General features: G+C 40.3%; 1 protein-coding gene across 1 annotated transcript in view; it reads right to left on the bottom strand.

Moving 5' to 3' along the window:
* The window catches only part of LHCGR (luteinizing hormone/choriogonadotropin receptor), a 200,024-nt gene extending 177,740 nt beyond the window's left edge, over positions 1 to 22,284 (bottom strand). The window contains exon 1 of the mRNA XM_069767895.1: positions 21,977 to 22,284. Coding sequence (XP_069623996.1) covers positions 21,977 to 22,134 — 158 coding nt within the window. The 5' untranslated portion in view covers positions 22,135 to 22,284. The remainder of the gene's footprint in view (positions 1 to 21,976) is intronic.
* Between the last annotated feature and the right edge of the window lie 281 nt (positions 22,285 to 22,565).

Genomic DNA, 22,565 nt, shown 5'->3' on the forward strand with positions numbered 1-22,565 from the left:
CTAGGGACATTATTAAATGTACAGTGGGCACTTATTATTATTGGGGAACTCAGGTTACTGTAACTATGAAAGGGGCACACAGGGCAATATTACTTTCTAGTGGACAAATATGGGCACTGTTTTCAAGGGCAATTGCACCCAGCATTACTATATTATAGAGGGGTGCTTTAGAATTTAGAAGGCACAGAGAACCACACAATAGGTGCAGTAATAGGGACATGTAAGGCAGCAGCGGCTCAGTATTTGGGGAATCAGCAGGATAAGGAGTTTGTGCAGGTTGGGGATAGATGGTGATGGGGCTGGAATATAAGAAGTGAAATGTGTCTTTGTTGTATTCTCTGTAGGTGAGTCGTTGCTGGAAGAAGATGTCATGTTGGTCTGGGTCAGATGGAAAAGACGGAAAAAGTGAACGATTCCATCCGAAAGGACGAAGGTGGTAAGTCATTATCTGTAACTGTGCTGTGATCTCTTATATGTTCTGTAGGGCTGGTATCTACCACTGACCATATGGCGGTAATATCCATGTTCATCTTAATATAGAGATTATCTTCAGTAACAGCGCGGTCATCTGCTGAGGTTCTCCTTCACTATTAGGGTGCGTCACTGAGTTGTAACCAAGGTTACCTGGTTAGGGGCCCACTCAGAAGTTTCGCCCCCCCAAATCAAAACTCTAGCTACGCCTCTGCTCCAATAGTTTTCCATTCCAGGGCATTAGATATGTGCATTGAACACAAGCAGGAGGCTCTGCCAAGTTCTGAGCAGGGACTTACAGGTCACCGTACCTGGTTGACCCCAAGGCCATCTTTTGGCCCAGGGTCAACATGGAGCCCATCAGTACAATACCCTTCCTCTGCTATGTCGATCAATGTCACTATTGACAGCTGCATCAGAGGGGTTAAACACTCTCAATCGGTCTAGCACCGATTATGGGCATGGGCATTGCGGCAGGGTGTCAGCTCTTATATAGCTCTAACACATGCTTTTGATCGTGTTGCGCTCATAGTGAGCTTGAACAGTGTCAGAGGGCCAAGGGTTCACCAATAACCAACTCCAGGGCCCCAGTTGTCAGCTACATGCAAAGGTGACATTATCCTCAATCAAAAATTTATAAAACAATGATCTAAGTAGATTGTTAAATGAATAAGATGTCACCTTTGTCTGTACATAATGATTCATTTATGTAGTGCCAAGTACTGCTCATAAGAGAGTGATGGCCCACGCTTGTACAGGGGCCCACAGGAGGATTCTCCTGTGGGTCAGTCCAAGCCTGAGCTTGCCTGATTGTCACGCCGTGTATGTATAGCGGTTTGTGGTAACACATACCCCGCAGCTTGGCACATGTATGGTGAATGTCATGAAGGGGTTAAACTTAATGCTGGTATTAGGTATATAAAGTTACAGCCAAAATTACATGGTGCACTGTACTTTTCTGTTAAACTCTGGAGCTATTAGTATCTTTGTATGAAAGGTCATGTGCGTTGTTAGAAGGAACATTTTAATACAACACTGGGTGGTGTAGTGATGATGGAAATCCCACAGAATGACACAGGTCACCGATCAAACCAAAAGAGACAAAATAACTTTGTAACAGGAGCAAGAAAAAAATTTGGCACATGAACAAAGTATTTTCTGATGTGAAAAATGAGCTAAACAATGCAAACGGGAAATACAATTTGTCACAGCTACTTAACAAATTCATTCTTAGGAATCTCATATCTATCTGTCTATCTAACATTAAAAAAGGCAGCACTCCATTAACCCCTTAAGCCCCAAGGGTGGTTTGCACGTTAATGACCGGGCCAATTTTTACAATTCTGACCACTGTCCCTTTATGAGGTTATAACTCTGGAACACTTCAACGGATCTTGGCGATTCTGACTTGTTTTGTCATGGCATATTGTACTTCATGACAGTGGTAAAATTTCTTAAATATAACGCGTTTATTTGTGTAAAAAACGGAAATTTGGCGAAAACTTTGAACATTTTTGCAATTTTCCAACTTTGAATTTTTATGCCCTTAAATCACAGAGATATGTCACACAAAATAATTTCCCACATGTCTGTTTTTAGGGAGTTATAAGGGTTAAAAGTTGACCAGCAATTTCTCATTTTTACAACACCAATATTTTTTAGCGAGCACATCACATTTGAAGTTATTTTGAGAGGTCTATATGATAGAAAATAACCAAGTGTGACACCATTCTAAAAACTGCACCCCTCAAGGTGCTCAAAAGCACATTCAAGAAGTTTATTAACCCTTCAGGTGTTTTACAGGAATTTTTGTAATATTTAAAAAAAAAATGAACATTTAACTTTTTTTCACAAAAAAATTATTTCAGCTTCAATTTGTTTTATTTTACCAAGGGAAACAGGAGATAATGGACCCCAAAATTTGTTGTACCATTTGTTCTGAGTACGCCGATACCCCATATGTGGGGGTCAACCACTGTCTGGGCGCATGGCAGAGCTCGGAAGGGAAGGAGCACTGTTTTACTATTTCAACGCAGAATTGGCTGGAATTGAGATGGGACCCCATGTTGCGTTTGGAGAGCCCTGATGTACCTAAACATTGAAACCCCCCACAAGTGACACCAATTTGGAAAGTAGACACCATAAGGAACTTACCTAGATGTGTTTCTACAGCTTTGAACCCCCAAGTGTTTCACTACAGTTTATAACACAGAGCCGTGAAAATAAAAATTATTTTTTTTCCACAAAAATTATTTTTAGCCCCCAGTTTTGTATTTTCCCAAGGGTAACAGGAGAAATCGGACCCCAAAAGTTGTTGCTTAATTTGTCCTGAGTACGCTGATACCCCATATGTGGGGGGAACCACCGTTTGGGTGCATGGCAGAGCTCTGAAGGGAAGGAGCGCCATTTGGCATGCAGACTTAGATAGATTGGTCTGCAGGCGTCACGTTGCATTTGCAGAACCCCTGATGCACCTAAACAGTAGAAATCCCCCACAAGTGACCCCATATTGGAAACTAGACCCCGAAGGAACTTATCTAGCGTGATATGAAAACTTTGAACCCCCAAGTGTTTCACTACAGTTTATAACGCAGTTGTGAAAATAAAAAAAAAGAATTCCCACAAAAATGTTTTTGTAGCCCACCAAATTTTTATTTTCCCAAAGGTAATAAGAGAAATTGGACCCCAATAGTTGTTGTCTAATTTGTCCTGAGTACGCTGATACCCCATATGTTGGGATAAACCCCTGTCTTGGCGCACAGGAGAGCTCAGAAGGGAAGGAGCACTGTTTTACTTTTTCAACACAGAATTGGCTGGAATTGAGATCGATCGCCATGTCGCGTTTGGAGAGCCCTGATGTGCCTAAATAGTGGAAACCCCGAATTCTAACTGAAACCCTATCCCAAAAATGCCCTTAACCCTAATCCCAACCATAACCCTAACCACACCCCTAACCCTGACACACCCCTAACCCTAATCTCAACCGTAAATGTAATCCAAACCCTAACCCTAATTTTAGCCCCAACCCTAACCCTAACTTTAGCCCCAACCCTAACTCTAACTTTAGCCCCAACCCTAACCCTAACTTTAGCCCCAACCCTAACTGTAGCCCTAACCTTAACTTTAGCCCCAACCCTAATCCTAACTTTAGCTCCAGCCCTAACTTTAGCCCCAACCCTAACTGTAGCCCTAACCTTAACTGTAGCCCTAACCCTAGTCCCACTCCTAACCCCAACCCTATCCCAACCTTAGCGCTAACCCTAACCCTAGCCCTAACCCTAGCCCCACCCCTAACCCTAACCCTAGCCCTAACCCTAGCCCTAACCTTAATCCTAGCCCTAACGGGAATATAGAAATAAATACATTTTTTAAATTTTTTTTTATATTTCCCTAAGTAAGGGGGTGATGGAGGGGGGTTTGATTTACTTTTATAGTGGGTTTTTTAGCGGATTTTTATGATTGGCAGCCGTCACATACCAAGACGCTTTTTATTGCAAAAAATATTTTTTGCGTTACCACATTTTGAAACCTATAATTTTTCCATATTTTGGTCCACATAGTCATGTGAGGTCTTGTTTTTTGTGGGACGAGTTGACGTTTTTATTGGTACCATTTTTGGGCATGTGACATTTTTTGATCGCTTTTTATTCTGATTTTTGTGAGGCAGAATGACCAAAAACCAGCTATTCATTAATTTCTTTTTTTTGGGGGGTGGGAATTTATACCGTTCCACGTTTGGTAAAATTGATGAAGCAGTTTTATTCTTCGGGTCAGTACGATTACAGTGATACCTCATTTAGATTGTCTTTTTTATGTTTTGGCGCTTTTACACGATAAAAACTATTTTATAGAAAAAATAATTATTTTTACATCGCTTTATTCTGAAAAGTATAACTTTTTTATTTTTTTGCTGATGATGCTTTATGGCGGCTCGTTTTTTGCGGGACAAGATGATGTTTTCAATGGTACCATGGTTATTTATATTCGTCTTTTTGATCGCGTGTTATTCCACTTTTTGTTCGGCGGTATGATAATAAAGCGTTATTTTTTGCCTCAATTTTTTTTTACGGTGTTCACTGAAGGGGTTAACTAGTGGGCCAGTTTTATAGGTCGGGTCGTTACGGACGTGGTGATACTAAATATGTGTACTTTTATAGGGGGGACATCACTGTATAGTGACAGATCGCTGATCTGACACTTTGCACAGGACTGTGTCAGATCAGCGATCTGACGTGCACTGCTCCTGGCTTACCAGCGCCTGCTCTGAGCAGGCACTTGGTAAGCCACCTCCCTGCAGGACCCGAACTCGGTACAAGGTGAGCACATCGCCTTGTACCGATTGTCTCAGGGAAACATGCAGGAAGCCCCCTCCTTGCGCGATGCTTCCCTGTACCACCGGAACACTGCGATCATGTTTGATCGAAGTGTGCCGGGGGTTAATGTGCCGGGAGCGTCCCGTGACCGCTCCTGGCTCATAGTGCCGGATGTCAGGTACGATAGTCAGCTGACACCTGGCCGCGATTGGCCGATCGCATATAACGTACTATCCCGTCACTGGGAATTAAGTCAGAGGTCACCTTGACGGGATAGTACGTCATATGGGATTAAGACATTAATAAGCAAAAAGTGTGGACTTTATTAGCCCATGTGGGTAATAAAGTCCACCTTTTTTTCTTATTAATGGAGTGCTGCCTCTTTTTATCTTTATATATTTGACGGGTTATGGGATTGTTGGTCCAGGAGGCTTGCACCGTGAGTTTTTTAAAAAATTAAGCAATTTTTTTCATGTTGTGCTAATTATAAGATAGCTCTTACTGTATGTGTTGGGGGACACTCGCTTAGCAATGGGATTCAGTCACACAGGCATGATTTTCTCCATTAAACATTACTGGCTTACAGAGCAAACGATCTCCTCTACGACACATACCGGCCATTCACAAAGACGTCGGTCATTGTCTCACTATCACCATTACTCAAGCGACTGCCATGCACACTCATGGCCTCAATACACCTACGTGGGTATTCTGAGGAGAACATACAGCACCCCCTAGCCTCAACAGGGGTCACTGCCTCACATAATTTTTTTTGCATGTCGTGCTAATTAATTTTCATCTATCTATCTATCTATCTATCTATCTATCTATCTCGAGTATGGCTGGCAAATTTTGGCCTAGGGGGCAAGCACAAAGCAATGGCCTACGATTAGCAGCCTATACTTATTGGCTCTGATTCATTAAAGGGGTTGTTCAGTTTAAATTGATATGTTTGTAGTCACTCTGTGTGACTGTAGACTTATGAATCCCATCAGTGCATGCACAGATGGGAAAGCAGGTGATGCATGAATTATACATATTCCTGGCCAAAGCCTGATTAGTGGGCGCGGTCTCGCGCCATATACTTGTATTCAGGAAAGCAGCGCCGACTGAAGGTACATGCCCACTGGACAACTGAGTCACTAGATGGGGCGTGGCCTCGCTCAATACAAGTGCATGCAGCGAGGTCGCTCCCACTAGTTGGGCTTTGGCCAGGAGTACAATGTATACATGCCTGCCGGTTCTGGCTCAGAAACAGACAAATCATCACAGTGCTCATTTTTTTCACATTTTCTTTGATTATGTTTCATTTGACAATCCCCAGTGCATGCTGTGTTATTCAATCCAGCTGGGCGAAATGCGCGTCGAGGGGGAAGGATGCAACTCCTATTTAACTCTCTACATCAGCGGTACAAATGCCAGGTATATACCCATTCCTTGACTCTAAAAATGTGCAGCATGAAATGCTAATATCATTCACATGCATTATGCAGTCTGCACTGAATTACTATGCCAATAGGTAATATATTCATGCCAAGTGAATATTTGACTAGCAGCATAAAATTTCATGCTCTATTGCATGCCATGGACTTTGCACATATTCACTTTATGTATATGCAAGCCAAGTTAATATTCAATTCTAAATCTGATATCTAAATCGTTGATGGTATCACTGCACATACAGCTCTGGCCAAAATTAAGAGACCACGGTAAAATGTTCAGTTTGTCTGATTTTTCTCTTTATAGGTATATTTTTGAGTAAAATGCAAATTGTTCTTTTATTCTATAAACTTCTGATAACATGTCTCAGAAAAAAAATGCAAAATGTATTGCTTGGAAATTCAAACAAAAAAATGGTAAAAAAAATAAAATAAAAAATAACCAGTGCTTTCAGACCTCAAATAATGCAAAGAAAACAAGTTCGTAATCATTTAGAAACAACAATACTAATATTTTAACTCTGGTGGAATTCAAAAATCAATATTTTGTGGAATAACCATGATTTTTAATCACAGCTTTCATGCGTATTCTTGGCATGCTTTCCACCAGTCTTTCACACTGCTCCTGGCGCAAAGCTTTATGCAGTCCTTTGTTTGATGGCTTGTGACTATCCATCTTCCTCTTGATTACATTCCAGAGGTTTTCAGTGGGGTTCAGGTCTGGAGATTGGGCTGCCCATGACAGGGATTTCATGTGGTGGTCTCATAATTTTTGCCAGAGCTGTATTGCGCTTTATAAATATATATATTTTGATGCTTTGATCAATATGTTTACAAATTGATATACATGGATACATGGAATGAATGGATCTCATTAATTGGAAATAATTACCATGTTACTACAGATTCCTTTACAAATTACAGTTAGAAGGTTTTTTTTTTGTTTTTTTTTAAAAAGATGCCTGGGTAATTTCTAAGGGTATGTGCACACGTCAGGATTTTTTCCTGACATAATCCTGAGAATTCTGCCAGAAATCCGCGTGCTTTTTTTGCGCGGATTTCTCGCGGAATTTGCGCGTTTTTTTGCGCGTTTTTTGCACGGATTTTTTGCGGATTTCTTGCGTTTTTTTTTTTTTTCTGGAATGTCCTTTTTGATAGGAAATCCGCAAAAAATCCGGAAAAAGATAGAGCATGTCCGGATTTTTTGCGGGATGCGTTTTTTTTGCGGAAAAAAACGCTAACATCTGCACAAAAAATGCGGAATGCATTCTAAATGATAGGATGCATAATGTTAGCGTTTTTTTAGCGGATTTATAGCGTTTTTATAGCGAAATTCCGCAAAAAAAATGCTAAAAATCCTGACGTGTGCACATACCCTAAATGTACTGATTACCTCTATAGAATATCCCTTACTGTATAATATAACACTGTATTTTTCAGAAAATATCTAAATCTGTGACCACAATAATAGAAATATATGACCATTTCTGTAATATTTATATCTCAGGTTGTGTCACCACAATGTTCAGCATATTTTGGAATTTATAATTGTTTTTAACCCCTTCAGCCCCCAAGCCTGTTTTCACCTTCTTAGCTTGGCTAAATTTTACAATTCTGATTAATTCTGGAATGCTTCAATGGATCCCATTGATCTTGAGATAATTTTTTTTTGTTACATATCGTACTTCATGATAGCGGTAACTAGGGTTGAGTGACTTTTACTTTTTTAGGGTCGAGTCAGGTTTCGCGAAACCCGACTATCTCTAAAGTCGAGTCGAGTGAAATCGGCCGATTATGGCGAAAAGTCGGGGATCGACCGAAACACGAAACCCAATGCAAAGTCAATGGGATTTTTTTTTTCTTCTCTCTCTCTCTCTCTCTCTCTCTCCCCTCCGTCCCTGAACAGAAAAGCTGGTGTTACACATTTCAAATCGCTACAGTGCACAAGCGACAAGATGACGATAGGCGTCCACGCCCCTAAGACCTATGTCATCACTCTGCCCATGCTCCTTCATTGGCTGAAAAAATGGCACCAAGCGCGTCATACGAAACGCGACTTTGGCGTGAAAGTCGCGTACCGCATGGCTGACCCCACACAGGGATCGGGTCGGGTTTCATGAAACCCGACTTTGCCAAAAGTCGGCGACTTTTGAAAATGAACGATCCGTTTCGCTCAACCCTAGCGGTAACATTTCTTGTGTTTTTTTATGTGGAAAAAAAAAACAGAAATTTGGCAGAAGTTTAGAAAAGTTAGTAACTTTCGAAGTTTATTTTTTATGCCCTTAAATCAGAGAGTTATGTTGCACAAAATAGTTAATAAATGTAAATGCGTTGTGAAATTTCTCCTGAGTACGCCGATACCTCATATGTGGTTGTTATACCATTGGAGCAGTGAAGAAAAAATAATTACATTTTTACCACCAAAATTTTACGTTTTCACACTGGGAAATTGGTAAAACTGGCACAAAAATTTGTCCCACAGTTTCTGCTGAACTTAGAAATACCTCATATGTGGTTGTGCAGTACTGCTTAACCATATGACAAGACTCGGGAGAGTCAGAGCTGTATTTGCCTCCTGGAGTGCACATTTTCCTGCAATAGTTTGTGAACTTCATATACAGAGCCCCTAAGTGCTAGAAGAGCAGTATTCCCCTTCAAATGACCCTATTTTTAAAATTATGCCCTTTTGGGAATTTATGTTCAGGGCTAGTAACGACTTTGACTCCATTGAGTAGTGTTGAGCATTCCGATACCGCAAGTATCGGGTCTCGGCCGATGAATATTCATGTGTAAAATAAAGAATAAAAATAAAAAATATGGGTATACTCACCCCTCCGGCGGACCCTGGACCTTAGCGGTGTAACCGGCAGCCCCCGTTCCTAAGAATGAGCGGGTAAAGGACCTGCGATGACATCGCGGCTTGTGATCACATGAGCAGTCACGCGACCAATCACAAGCCGCGACCTCATCGAAGGGCCTCCACCCACTCATTCTTAGGAACGGGGGCTGCCGGTTGCAGCGGTTAGAACCAGGGCGCGTCCGAGGGTGAGTATATCCCTATTTTTTATTTTTATTCTTTATTTTACACATAAATATGGATCCCAGGGCCTGAAGGCATATATATGTATATATATATATAGCATGTGACGCCCTGTCACCAGGCTCAGGGCTGATCGGTCCAGTGCTGGATTCTGTATTGTGTCTGTGGACACTCTGAAGTATAGAATGAATTGTTGCAGCAGATTGAACTTTCCTGCAGATCTGTTGATGCTGGAGCCCATAACCTGGCACTGACAGAGTGAACCTAAAAGTTCAGACTCCTAATTTACTGAGATAATGATTTTTGGGTTTTCATTGGCTGTATGCCATAATCATCAACATAACAGAAATAAACACTTGAAATAGATCAACTTTTTGTAATGAAGAACTGAAATAAATTAACTTTTTGATGATATTCTAATTTAGTGAGAAGCACCTGTAATTCCCAGTGAGCAGCATCAGAGACAAAACACAGGACCTGGTCCTGAACCTATCAAGAGGTCAGCAGCATACAGCTCCTAACTGCACAGAGAGCTGAAGCTCATACTCATTGATGCCTCCAAGCTCCTTTCCGACAGGAAGATGATGTAAACATAAGGATGAATGACCTCGGGGAGATCAAAACATCCAACACCGCGGAGACACCATCACGTGTTTCTCAACGCAGTGATCCAGAACACTGCTCCCATCCCTTATGGGAAATATGCAAATGCATGTAGAAGAGCCGCGGAGACACCATCACGTGTTTCTCAACGCAAGCAATAAATAGCCAGGTCTTTCACCGGGAAGGAACAACCATGGAAAGGGCAGCATCCAAAAAGGAAAACCACCTATGCCAAAACATGATATCCATCCACAGACAGCTGTTTCGGGGTATTGAGAAACACGTGATGGTGTCTCCGCGGCTTTTCTACAGGAAGATGATGTAGACATGATGAAGTGAAAATACGTTCTGATATAGAGTTTGCTCCAAAAAAAAGAAAGAAAATGACAACTTGTGGATACAACAGTTTCATTTTTTTTGGAACTCGTGTTCAGTTGGCTATTCGGGAATAACAACTGGATTTTTTGGGGGGGAAATCATCGTTGTCTTCCTACCTTGATTGACATGGCTAATGTCTCTTATAGAATCCACACAGTCTGTTTAACCCTCGAGAATGCATACTAGGAATAAAAGCTATTTTCTTAGGTATGCAGGGTAGCTCTGATCATTTGAAGGGGTGGCGGGAAAGCCGGTAAAGACAAATGAAAGGTGGTGGATATAGTTACTATAAGTAAATTCTGCTGATAGGTTCCTGTAAGAAGAAACAAGTGTGGAGAATCTGAGATCATCCTGCATTTGTCATGGGTCTTTATTTCACCCAGAGTATGTTTCTGCTCCCCGAATGTTTTTTCTGGCTTTTGCTACTCTTTACTAGTTGACCTATATTTCACACTCAATTTTACTGCACCACTGAGACTGAGGAGTAACAAAACCTTTCCCATGGGAATAGTAAGCAGGGCTGAAATGATGCGGCTGACAGTCCTCAGCGAAGGGAAAACAAAAAAAAAAAAGGGAAAATCAGCTGCCATATGTATATAATCTACATTTGCTAGTTTTAGAAAACAGGGATATGGCACTGCTTCCATTCACACTGTGTATAACTGAGGCTTTTAATTGTTTGCATGTATAATGTTTTGTATATAAGGAGAAAGTAAAGTGCAGTGTTATGGCCCAGAGGAAGCATGACTTACATGCGAAACAGCTGTCAGCCACATTGTCTGCACTGTCTCTGTTGCTTATTTTAATGTGCAGTGATGACTGCCATATTCTTTCCTTGCATTATCATCTTTATTTACTTTATTGTGAAAATGCGAATACAACTCTAGAAACAGGCAGACAATAATCAGGAGAATCCTCTCATTACAAGTCTGCTAGCTCAAGAGGATGGCTTTGTGGACATTTTTATTGATCCTGATATTAGGGTTTTAGAGCTTGGAGAACATGGATGGCTCTGTAACTTTGTATGCATGTTTTATCTCTGCTCCATACTTTGTATATGGTGCTGCTGACCACAAGTCTCAACTATTTCTGTCATTCCCGTAGACAATGAATGAAGTGAAGGCCAAGCATGTGTACATTCATTACATTCATGTTGACATTGCAGAACCTTGTTTTTGGGGGTTCTAGTGCCCCGATCTTACGTTTGCTGGGGGTCCCATGAGTTGGACTCCAACTGATCAGTAAGTTATGTGTCCCAAAATTTCCACCAAAATGCCTGGCAAATTTAAAAGCCCTGCGGGGGGATTGGAGTACATTTGCGCCACAATTTGTGACTTTTTAAAAAGTCGCACTTAATAAATCAGCCAAAGACATCTGGAAACAAAAAGAAATCCCACAATTTCAACAGAAAATAATTTTGCAGGAAGTATAGTGATTGGCCTGGAGAGGACTGGAGTCAAGTTATTTTCTCTGACCAAGTCTCCTTCAGACTGAGACATCTGGAAGAATGATTGCTTGACAAAGAAATGATGAGCATTACCATGAGTCCTATGTCATGCCAACAGTAAAGTATGCTGAGAACAGTGAAGACATTCTGTATACAGTATACTGAGTTCATATCAGGCAAGCGTATACCCCGTAAATATGTTCTTTTGGCATAAACTGAGTACATGGTGGCCAAGTGTCAGGGTAAACGTGAGGCATTCTCACTGCATTAACAGGTGATCTGTAGTGTGCGGGTCTCGGACACTTACTAATCTGATTTTATTTATCTACATACATTCAGAAATTTTGTTATTTTTGTATTGCAATTAAGCAGCCATCCATTAAAATTACATTGAGAAGTAAAGCCATATTGCCGGTTTCACCATCTGTTTATATGGCGCTAATTTAAAAGTGACAGTCAATATGTCTGTAGTTCAAAATGGCTGCTTCAAGAAAAAACTTAAATACCAATATTTCAAGCGAGCGCTCATGTGCATGGAGGAGGCCGGAGTGATAGTTGCTGACCGAACGATTGGTCGAAACATATTCTGGCAAACAGCTGTCTGTTGTGTATGGGTCCCTCAGGTTCATCAAATGTATTAAGTGGTTCGCGATCCATAAAATATTTGTGCATCTTCAATTCTAAAATAGATGGTTAGCACTCGACCACGTAGAGAAAAGGTGCCAGTGAAAAGGAACCCAATGTTCCGTAAAGTCCAAATCAAATATAGAATCACTGCACTCAGTAGAGAGGTATGCTTTCAAGTGATTAAATTTTATTTACGGTGATGGATGAAGCGACAGTTGACGTTTCGGCCGGACCCCGGCCTTTATCATATAGTCGCCTTTGCGGTCACCGAGAGAACATTGGCACCGTTTTTGGAATTTTTCAAATAGCTGACATATATCCAGTCTAATGGATGATCCAGAAGGGGTTTGCAGCAAGCCAGGGGAGCGCTATCCTGGCTGTAAGAACTGGGATGAATTGGTGGCGCAGTAGTCCTGCGGGAGCACAGGCGTGCTGGTGCGGTGTGTGTGCATCTTGTTCTGTGTGCCAGAAATTGAAATCTAGACATGCTATTAATCTACTATAATTTAGGCAAGTTTGTGACTTGAATTACTGTAAATCTGTTGGACCAACTGTGAACCTCAACCTATGTCATTGTCTCCAACCCAAAAAAGTTAAAAACTTTAGTACAACATTTTCAACTTTTGAAGCCATTGATAAACCTCCCTACAAGTTCACTTTAAAGGGATTTTATAATATACTGTAATTCTTCCTATGAAAGAAAAATATATAGATTATTTGATAATCATCATACAAAGCCAAACAAAATAATTAAAATTTTGTTTTTCAGTCTTTTCTTGGTCCCAAGAATCCAAAACAGTGTATTCAGTATGTTTTATTGCAGAACTTGAGCTCTGCTCCAAAATACATTTCAAAAGAACCCTAGCAGAGCCCCTGTGAGTTCCTCCTCATTTTGCTAGCCCCAAACACTATACCTCCCGGTGCCGTCTTGAGGGTCCAGTCTCAGAGTGCTGGTTTTCCAAACTAATCATTGCTATTTTTCCCATTCATTAGAGACAACAAAACTTCAGATCCATTGGTAACAACTCCATTTGTTAGCAGCTCAATGCTTAGTTTAGAAATGCATAGTCTAGACAAATTATTCTATTCTTGTAGCTTCACATCCCTCTTAGTACAGCTCATAGAGTATTATCAGCATTGGTACCAAACCGATTCACTACAGTAGATACTATAGCCAATAAATTCAGCAAGCATGAAACCGGGAATGTCGGAATGAAATTGTGTCCGAAACCATAATTGTGTGAAATGGTTCTTTTTTTCTTAAAATAAGAAATCTTTTCTTTCAAATGCCCCATAAAATTGTAAGGAAGCTTATGGCTCACTAAACTTTTTTCAGTATTGCTTTTTTTTTTCTAACATCACCTCTTTACTTTTGAACCTTAAAAGCTGCAGAAAACAACACACAGGGAGCTAAAAGTGAAAAATGATTATATCTAGCACATCTAAGGATTCTGTTACTTGCAGCCATACTATTGTCTGGTACAAGAATCCTACTAAGCATTCATTTATTTTATTTAGTTGTGAATATGTGAGCAGTCTTGCATGAATATTTTAATGGTGTTTGCTTAGGAAGCACACTGCTCACCCCTTTATGGATGGAAATACTTATTTCTTGCAACCTGCATTCCAAAGATTTCACTTATTAATACAATTTAGCTGCTTTAGTTAATTTTTGTCTTTTTTGGTGTCAGGTATAAGCAAAAGTTATATCAGCACTATTCAACATATTGTCAGTATCAAGAGTTGGGGCCCTCACAACCCCAGTTTTTAGTAGCTATAATCTCGTTTTTGTTAATTTTTCCTACCACTTGCAAGAGAGAGGAGTGGTCTACACCTCCAGATAGTTACGCCCATTCTTTTTTTAAATACTTTCCAGACCCCATGAAGAAGTAATCCTCCTCTTACCAGTGGGTCTCATACCAATCACAGTATTACTACAAAAGTTTTTTTTTATAAATCTCATTTTATTTGTGCACTTTTAATAGTTGGTAATAATCAGCAGCTTTTAAAGCGAACCTGTCACCTGAATTTGGCGGGACCGGTTTTCGGTCATATGGGCGGAGGTTTCGGGTGTTTGATTCACCCTTTCCTTACCCGCTCGCTGCATGCTGGCCGCAATATTGGATTGAAGTTCATTCTATGTCCTCCGTAGTACACGCCTGTGCAAGGCAAGATTGGGGCTATTTAGCACACTGTTGCTTTACGTTTAAAATGCAAAATTGGAGATTTTTGCAACATTTATGTCATGCAGCATTTTCAGAGACCCTGATGTGCCTAGACAGTGGAAACCCTCCAGATGACCCCATTTTGGAAACTACATCCCTCAAGAAATTTATATAAAGGTCTGGTAAGCACCTTAAACCCACAGGTGCTTCACAAAAATGTTATAACATTGAGCCGCGAAAATGAAACAATACATTTTTCCACAAAAATGTTGTTTTTGTCCCACATTTTTCATTTTCACAAAGGTAACAGAAGAAAGTGGACCAGGCAATTTGTTGTGTAATTTCTCCTGAGTACACCGATACCCCATATGTGGTGGAAAACTACTGTTTGGGTGAATGGAAGGGCTCAGAAGAGAAGCTGCTCCATTTAAATTTTGGAGCTCCGTTTTGGCTGGAAAAGATTGCTGATCCCATGTCACATTGGTAGAGCCCCTGAGGTGCCAGAACAGCAGACCCCCCCCATAAGTGACCCTATTTTTTAAACTACACCTCTCAATGAACTCATCTAAGGGTGCAGTGATCATATGTGTGACAAAGAATGCTATACCATTGGGAGTTGAAGAAAAAATAATTACATGTTTACCACAAAAATATAGTTCTATCTCCAGATTTTATATTTTCATGCAGGGAAATGGGGAAAAATGGCACCAAAATTTATCGCAAAATGTCTGCTAAAAGTGGCAATACTCCATATGTGGCTGTACAGTATTGCTTAGCCACATGGTGATACTCAGAAGGGAAGGAGCGCTATTTGACTCTTGGAGAACAAATATTTGAAAAATAGTTTGTGCACTCCATATACAGAGCCCCTAAGTGCAAGAGGAGCAGAATCTCCCCCTCAAGTAACTACATTTTAAAAATTACATAACTCTGGGAATTTATCTGCAGGTGTAGTAACAATTTTGACTCCATGGGTGTTTTCCAGAAACAAGAAGTAATGGATGTTGCTGATTGAAAATCTGCCATTGTAGTGGCTGTACATTGTCTCACACAGATTGTGCTCCTGGAAACATGACCCCCATAGATTAAGCAGGCTCTTATCATTACAGAATTGCCAAGTGTGGATGTTAACTGCAGATTAGGCACACTGTTGGGCTCAGAAGGGAGGGGGCAATTAGGATTTGGGAGTGCAAAACTTGCTTAATTTCTTTTGGATGTGAGGATCATTTTGCGTATCCAGAGTCTTTGTACTACCAGTAACATGGAAGCCCCCTATATTTCTGTTAACAGATGATGGACCTGAGTTGGGACTTTCCTTTTTTATGCATTGAGTTGAAGCTTTTAATGTGAACATTTTTTATACAATTTTGGATCACATTTATCCTGTGCTCTATGCTGAGCACTTTTATCAGGGTTTCCATCTGAATCTCTGAATGACATGATTCAGATGAAATCCCTGACGGATCCATTCACTATATTGAGGTTGCAGAGTTACTCTAGATTCTGTCTGACCTCTGCTTCCTTAGGAGGTGGTGGTTCCTAAGGAAGAGTTGGAAGCAGAGGAGGATGCGGAAGGAATAGTAATATCTCTAAGTTCCAGACTGTCATCGCACAGGCAGGTGCCATGGGAGGGTGTGTTACAGCAATCGAGAGGGCTCATGGAACCAGACAACTGTTAGTGAAGGTGCAGAAGCTGAGGAACAATTGGAGTAGCACGAGAAGGAGGTGATGGGCATTCAAAAGTCGGGAGATGAAGAGAATAATGATCCCCTTTATATCTGTGGTTAATGGGAGGGGATGGGGAAGCAAGCTTGAGTGTTACCTTGTCACCAACACACCATGGACTTGGACCTCATGGATGCGCCTGACACATGATTGCCTTCTTGCTACACTGTCTTCAACATGATGCCAGTATTCTTAGGGTTAGAAATGGTGCTGACTACTAGGTTGCCACTCTGTTGCCATGGCACAAGATTCAATTTTGACAGATGCTTCCCCCTTCCATGCTGGAGTATTGCTTGTAGAGAATCTTAAGAGTGGTTTTACATAAGACAGCAGTGAGGCACTCAGTGTGCATCACAGTTCTAGACTTCCAACCCTGGGTGTCAACACATAAACATTAGCAGTAGCAGTGTAAGTAGCAGTAGCAGTGTAAGTGGCAGAAACAATTTTGTGAGTAGTTTCACACATTTTTTAGACCAGCCCGTGCACCAAGCAGAACAGAGTACAAGTCTGACACGTTGTGAACGCCTGGAGAGGATGGAGCAGGAGTATCTCAAGCTCAATACCAATGCCATCAGGGGTGCTTGGACCCTTTTGCATTTTAATCTTCAAAAATGGAACAGTGGCCTGAGCTCTCCACTTCACCACAGCGTCCTCTCAATATGTGACTTCAGCGCTGCTGGTGGTGTCCTGACGGATAAGCACATCCATCTGTCCCCTGAAAGTGTAGATTGCCTAACTTTCATCAAGATGAGCAAGTCATGGATCTCCAATGACTTTTATACCCTAGTCACAGACTGGGCAGACTAGGCGATGGTTGTGTTCAGTGTGCTGCATTAATCTTGCGTTATTGCAGTCTGTGACACTTTTGTCGTGGCTTCTGTGCCTGCTGTGGCTACTGCTGCTGACATTACAAACAATTTTTTGAAATGTGGAGACTCAAAGTTGGGTCTCCATCTGGTGGGTTGCTTGTAGTGTAAGGGGTGTCAGAGCCCCATTATACTATTTCTACTCTGGAAAAATTGATACTGCGTGGCAATTATTTCAACTGTTCGGTGAACATCAGGACATTTGCCAATCCGAGCCGATCCTTGAAAGATTCGCTCATCTCTAAATACAACCACACTTTCCCCAGACTAAAGTTCAGGTCGAATATTCTTGTGTCGCCTGTGAGACAACCACTGACATATCATCTGTTAGTGTCTTTATCTCGGCACTAAATAAAAGAATCAGCAGTTGACCTTTAACACACCAGATCCTTTTCTCTTTCAATATCACCTGTTGGGAGAGTGTTAGGATGTCCTGATACACATTCGGATTTTTGTTTGATCCTGTCAAAGTCAGAAAGTTTGGCCAACTTTAATGTGTATGAGGGGCCCTAAAGACAACTATACCAACGAGAAGAATCTGGTAAATCGACTCACCATGTTTAACATTTTCAGTAATTCAGAGTGATTCATCATGCGTTAAATCAAATTAAAATATATATATTTTTTAAAGATTTCCTCAACTTCACCTCTAAGGTATTAGCAATTCTTTGAATGCCGCACTTTGCTCTGTGCCTCTGCTGTTCTTACTAATGGAAATCATATTTTAGTAAACTTAAACAAATGATCAGAAATATTACAATATTTAATATTTTTTCAGGTATGAAATGCCATTATTTTTGTCCTTTAATCTATATATTGCAATACTATCAATGCTCCTTAACTTGTCCTTAACTTTTCTATCAGGTCCCATTGCTTTGCTGTGGATCTTATAGGTTGATGTGCTATGAAATGAAATTCTGTATTGCTCCAGTTGTACAAAAGAAGACAGTACACCTTGACTGGCAGTGATATGTGGATACAATTTGAAGTTAAAAGGTACATTAGAAGAACTAATGGCATGGAAGTAAATGTGTAAAGACAATCATGTCTGCCAAGATGGAATAGCATCCAGAACTGATATGGCCTTTTGCACAATAATGGGATTTGTGATAACTGAATTGTACCGTCTTCTTCTGATAACAAAGCCAAGGCTAAACATGTTCTCCTAAATATATCTCTTAGCACAACCAATTTTTAGAGAAGCTGACAACCAGAGATGAGCTAATTATTTGATGTAAATTGAATTTGTGTAAAATATTTAGGAATTCAATGAATCAAATTTGCATTTACTTCGCACAAATTGTCTACAATGGCCATTGTCGCTTCATATGTTGCAGAAGAGTCAGAGAAGAATCAGATGACCTTAGACATGGCTGGGTTGGGTTTCCCATAATTCTTTGAAGCCACCACATCCAAGATTGGACTGGCCTACAGGGAAACAGGCAAATCCCCCAGTTGGCCCCTGTGCGGGAGAATGGCCCCATCAAGTATATTGGCAGTAGTTGGCCTAATTATCTTGATTCACTATATGCAGACAAAATCAGCATCTCATTATTCATCTATAAAACTACCCATTTTATTATATAGGACCATGGGCAGCATGGCTCACTGGTTAGCACTGCAGCTTTGCAGCGCTGGAGTCCTGGGTTCAAATCCCACCTTGGACAACATATGCAAGGAGTTTGTATGTTCTCCCCGTGTTTGCGTGGGCTTCCTCCTACCCTCCAAAAAAACATACTGATAGGGAATTTAGATTGTGAGCCCCAATGGGGAAAGCGATGATAATGTGTGCAAACTGTAAAGCGCTGCGGAACATGTTAGCGCTATATAAAAATAAAGATTATTATTCTTATTATAGCTGAGTTTGTGACTGAGGGTAATGTAATATTTCCATGTCGCTGAACAGTTGGCCCCAAGAGTCAATGTTACTGGTGGGCCCTTGGCACCCCAGTCTGACACTGATCACATCATATGGTACAACATAGTAAATTAGGGCGGTCTATCATAGTCTGTATAAAAGCAGCAGAACTTAAGGTTAGAAATTATTTTGTTGTGAATCTGGAAAGTGAGAGGATGTCACAGCTCACAGCTTAGACAGAAATAGAGAGAGAAAACAAACAATGAAGTAAATATAGATACTGCGCGAGAGTACAGAAATGGAGAAGATTAGTGTATTAGGAACAGGATTCTGGTTACCACCAGCTGCCATTCGTTTATTTGGTGACATTTTGACATTACTATGCCTTGCATTAAAGAGCTTAAAAATGGTTGGATGCAGTATTAAAGGGAACCTGTCACCTGCATTTGGCGGGATCGGTTTTCGGTCATATGCGCAGAGTTTTCGGGTGTTTGATTCACCCTTTCCTTACCCGCTGGCTGCATGCTGGCCGCAATATTGGATTGAAGTTCATTCTCTGTCCTCCGTTGTACACGCATGCGCAAGGCAATCTTGCAACAACCTTAATATTTTAAATATTTACTCTTCAGAAAGGAACTTTTTTTTAAGGCCACTGTATCATGCAGTTAGCCAGTACGCCCCCTTCCTCATTGGCCTCCTCCTTATTTACTAGGGTGGTGAGAGCATGATCAGGTATTTGTCTACAGAAGTTCTACAATAGACATAAACAAGGAAGCAGAAGTGGAAACTAAGGGATGGAAGCACATGTACTTCCTGTCTCGGGTGGTTAGGAAGATGGTGGTGTCAAGCAGCACCTTTAAGTGGCAGGGTCCGTATCTTTGCTATAGGCCCCCTCTTCCTCAATGTTAGCTCGTTAACTGGACAGTGTCATACCCTGATCACTGTTGAAAAAGTGAGAGAAGAAAATATTTTTTCTTCCACACATCTAGCTTTATAGATCTTATAATACCTACATGTTTTCCATCAAAACTGAAAATCTCAGGAGAATGCCATAGATACTGGGAGGAAAAAAATGACAAATCTATTGGGACATGAAGAAAATCAAATCAACCTTATCATTTTTTTTCTTGTTCTAGATTTTTGCATAAAGTAGAACTATAGCAAATTCTGCAACATCTGTTTTATTCAATTCTTCTTTCTAACCTGTTTGCCAAGCTTAGTTTTTATAAATCCCCAGCACACTGACATAGCAAATCACTAAAAAACAACATCTTTATGTTGAAGTTATAGTTACAGACCAGTGAATTCGCTGTCTGTCTCCTGAAGATTGGACTCCAGCTACTTTCTGTTGGATTAAAGATGGACGTACATTTATTGCACTAAATCATAATTACTAAGTATTCTTCACTTAAAGGGAACTGGTCAGGTAAAAAAAATGGTATTGACATGCAGATATGGGGTTATTATTCAGGTTCATACCGTTCTCAACCTGCCTGGTTCTGGCACTCAGAGCTTAATTCCTCCTGGCAGTATTGGGGGTGTCAGTCATGGGGGCGACACTGGCGCGGGTTTAGTCACCGCTCAGTGTATAGAGAATGGCAGCTGTAGCCGCATGTCTGGCACTGATTGACTCTATTGAGTCCTTAACTTGTGTGCATGATCGGGAAAGCGCTGCATGCTCCCGCCTCCCGAGCTGCACGCGTCTCAGTGGTATTTTGAGCAATCGGTGGGGGGTCTCCAGCTCTAGACCCCCAACAATCTGCAGGCAATTGAAGAGCTGAAAAAATATTTAAAAAATGTTATAAGTTTAGTTACTCTGTAACATTTACGGAGATGTTAAATTAAGAAGTATATCCTTCAGCTCCAAACGATTATGAATGCCCATTGACAAAATGTAAAAGTGGAACCTAAAGATATTCATGCATTCACGAATGCACGCTGAAAGTTTAAATCTTGAGATGTCACGTGTAGAGACGTCAACGAATGGAATGATACTACTAATAATATATACATATACATCCCACATACAATATACCACAATGGACAGCACAATATAATATCATATTAAAGATTACTGCACTGGGCAAATAACATTGTGTACTTCACCCATCTGGAAACTGATATATAAAATGATATGAGGACAGGTATAAACATAAGGTTAGAAAAATTAGGAAAAATGATATAAAGTATAAAAGTTGGGACATCCTTTTTTTTCATTGCCAAAAACATAAAACACATTAGATGCAAAATATTATCTCCAACAAATAGACAACTAACAGTGAAACATGAAATTTAGGCTAGGCAAGGAAACTATTTTAACTTGATCCTTACTGTGTGTAGTTTCAGATTATGACAGGTTTAGTGCTGAGTATTTAGGCTAATAACAAAAACAATAACTAAAAACCTCTAAAAAAAAAAAATCAATATTAATATAATGATAATATTCTAATCGTATACATAATGCTTTAACCAGAAGTTCAATCGCTGAATAATGAGAATATTTACTACTCTAACTCTTCAATATTATCTAGGATGAGTATTTTTCAATGTTTCCAAACTAAGTACCCCCTGAAAAAAATGACTCTCAATTCTGGGATCTTAGACTATGCTTGCACAACATGAAGAGAGTGCAAGTTCTCCTTAGAAACATGATGTCACCCCCTGGGGCACACATATATGTTTTACTTAGATATATAGTTATTTCATGATGTTACTATACCTTATAACACTATAACAACATGATATATTGTATATCCTGTACTACAGTGTGCAGCTTATAGCTGTATCTACTAGCGCACAAACTCTTCTGCGGTTCCGTCATGTAGTGCAGCTATCATTTACAGTTTAGACAATATATTTGCAAACAATCAAAAATCCTGATACTGCGTAAAACTATATATTGTAACGAAAAAGGAAACTTTATCCGTGAGAAAAGCATTACTAGGAGACTTCCGTACAGAGATATGAAATCTCGTTAGTCGTTACACTTTGCAATTACACATAACTTCTCTAAAAAAAAACAAGACAGATGAGATTATACTTACAGTTCTAAACCAGGTTGTCTGTTCACTGCGGACTGAGCCGGGCAGGAAAGGCTCTCCTTACTGCAGTCACAAAGCTTGCAAGCATCAGTTAATAATGAGCAGACTGGGTTCAGGTAAGTCAAATACAGCACGAGGTAATAGAAATTCAGGGTCTCCATGGTGAGGTTGCCGTTAGGAGATTAGCAATGTTATTTTAATTCCATTTTGTTTTTTGTCATGTCCATAACTTTTTTTGTTTGAAGGGAATTACAGCCGGGAGATGGAAGAGTTTGTATTCCATGCAGGCAACGTGTTCCTATTTTTAGTCTGCCTTTACAGTGACTAACCGTGAGTCGTTGTCAGGGCTCCTCCTGTCTTTAACTTTGGAAAATTTCTAATTTCACTCCCAAATCAAAAAAGGTTTGGTATAAAAAAAGCACCCGCTACGAACAAGTGCTATCCCTTGAAATCTTGAGTGAGCGCATATGAACCCACACATTTATTATTACTATGCATTGCTAGTTTTATAGCTGTTTTTTCCTCTTTTTTAGGGTTCAAGAAAACTTCCAAGAACGGAAAGGACAACTGATTGTGAGACAGATTAATTTTA

The sequence above is a fragment of the Ranitomeya imitator genome, chromosome 5 (genome assembly GCF_032444005.1).
Source record: "Ranitomeya imitator isolate aRanImi1 chromosome 5, aRanImi1.pri, whole genome shotgun sequence".
Classification (NCBI taxonomy): Eukaryota; Metazoa; Chordata; class Amphibia; order Anura; family Dendrobatidae; genus Ranitomeya; species Ranitomeya imitator.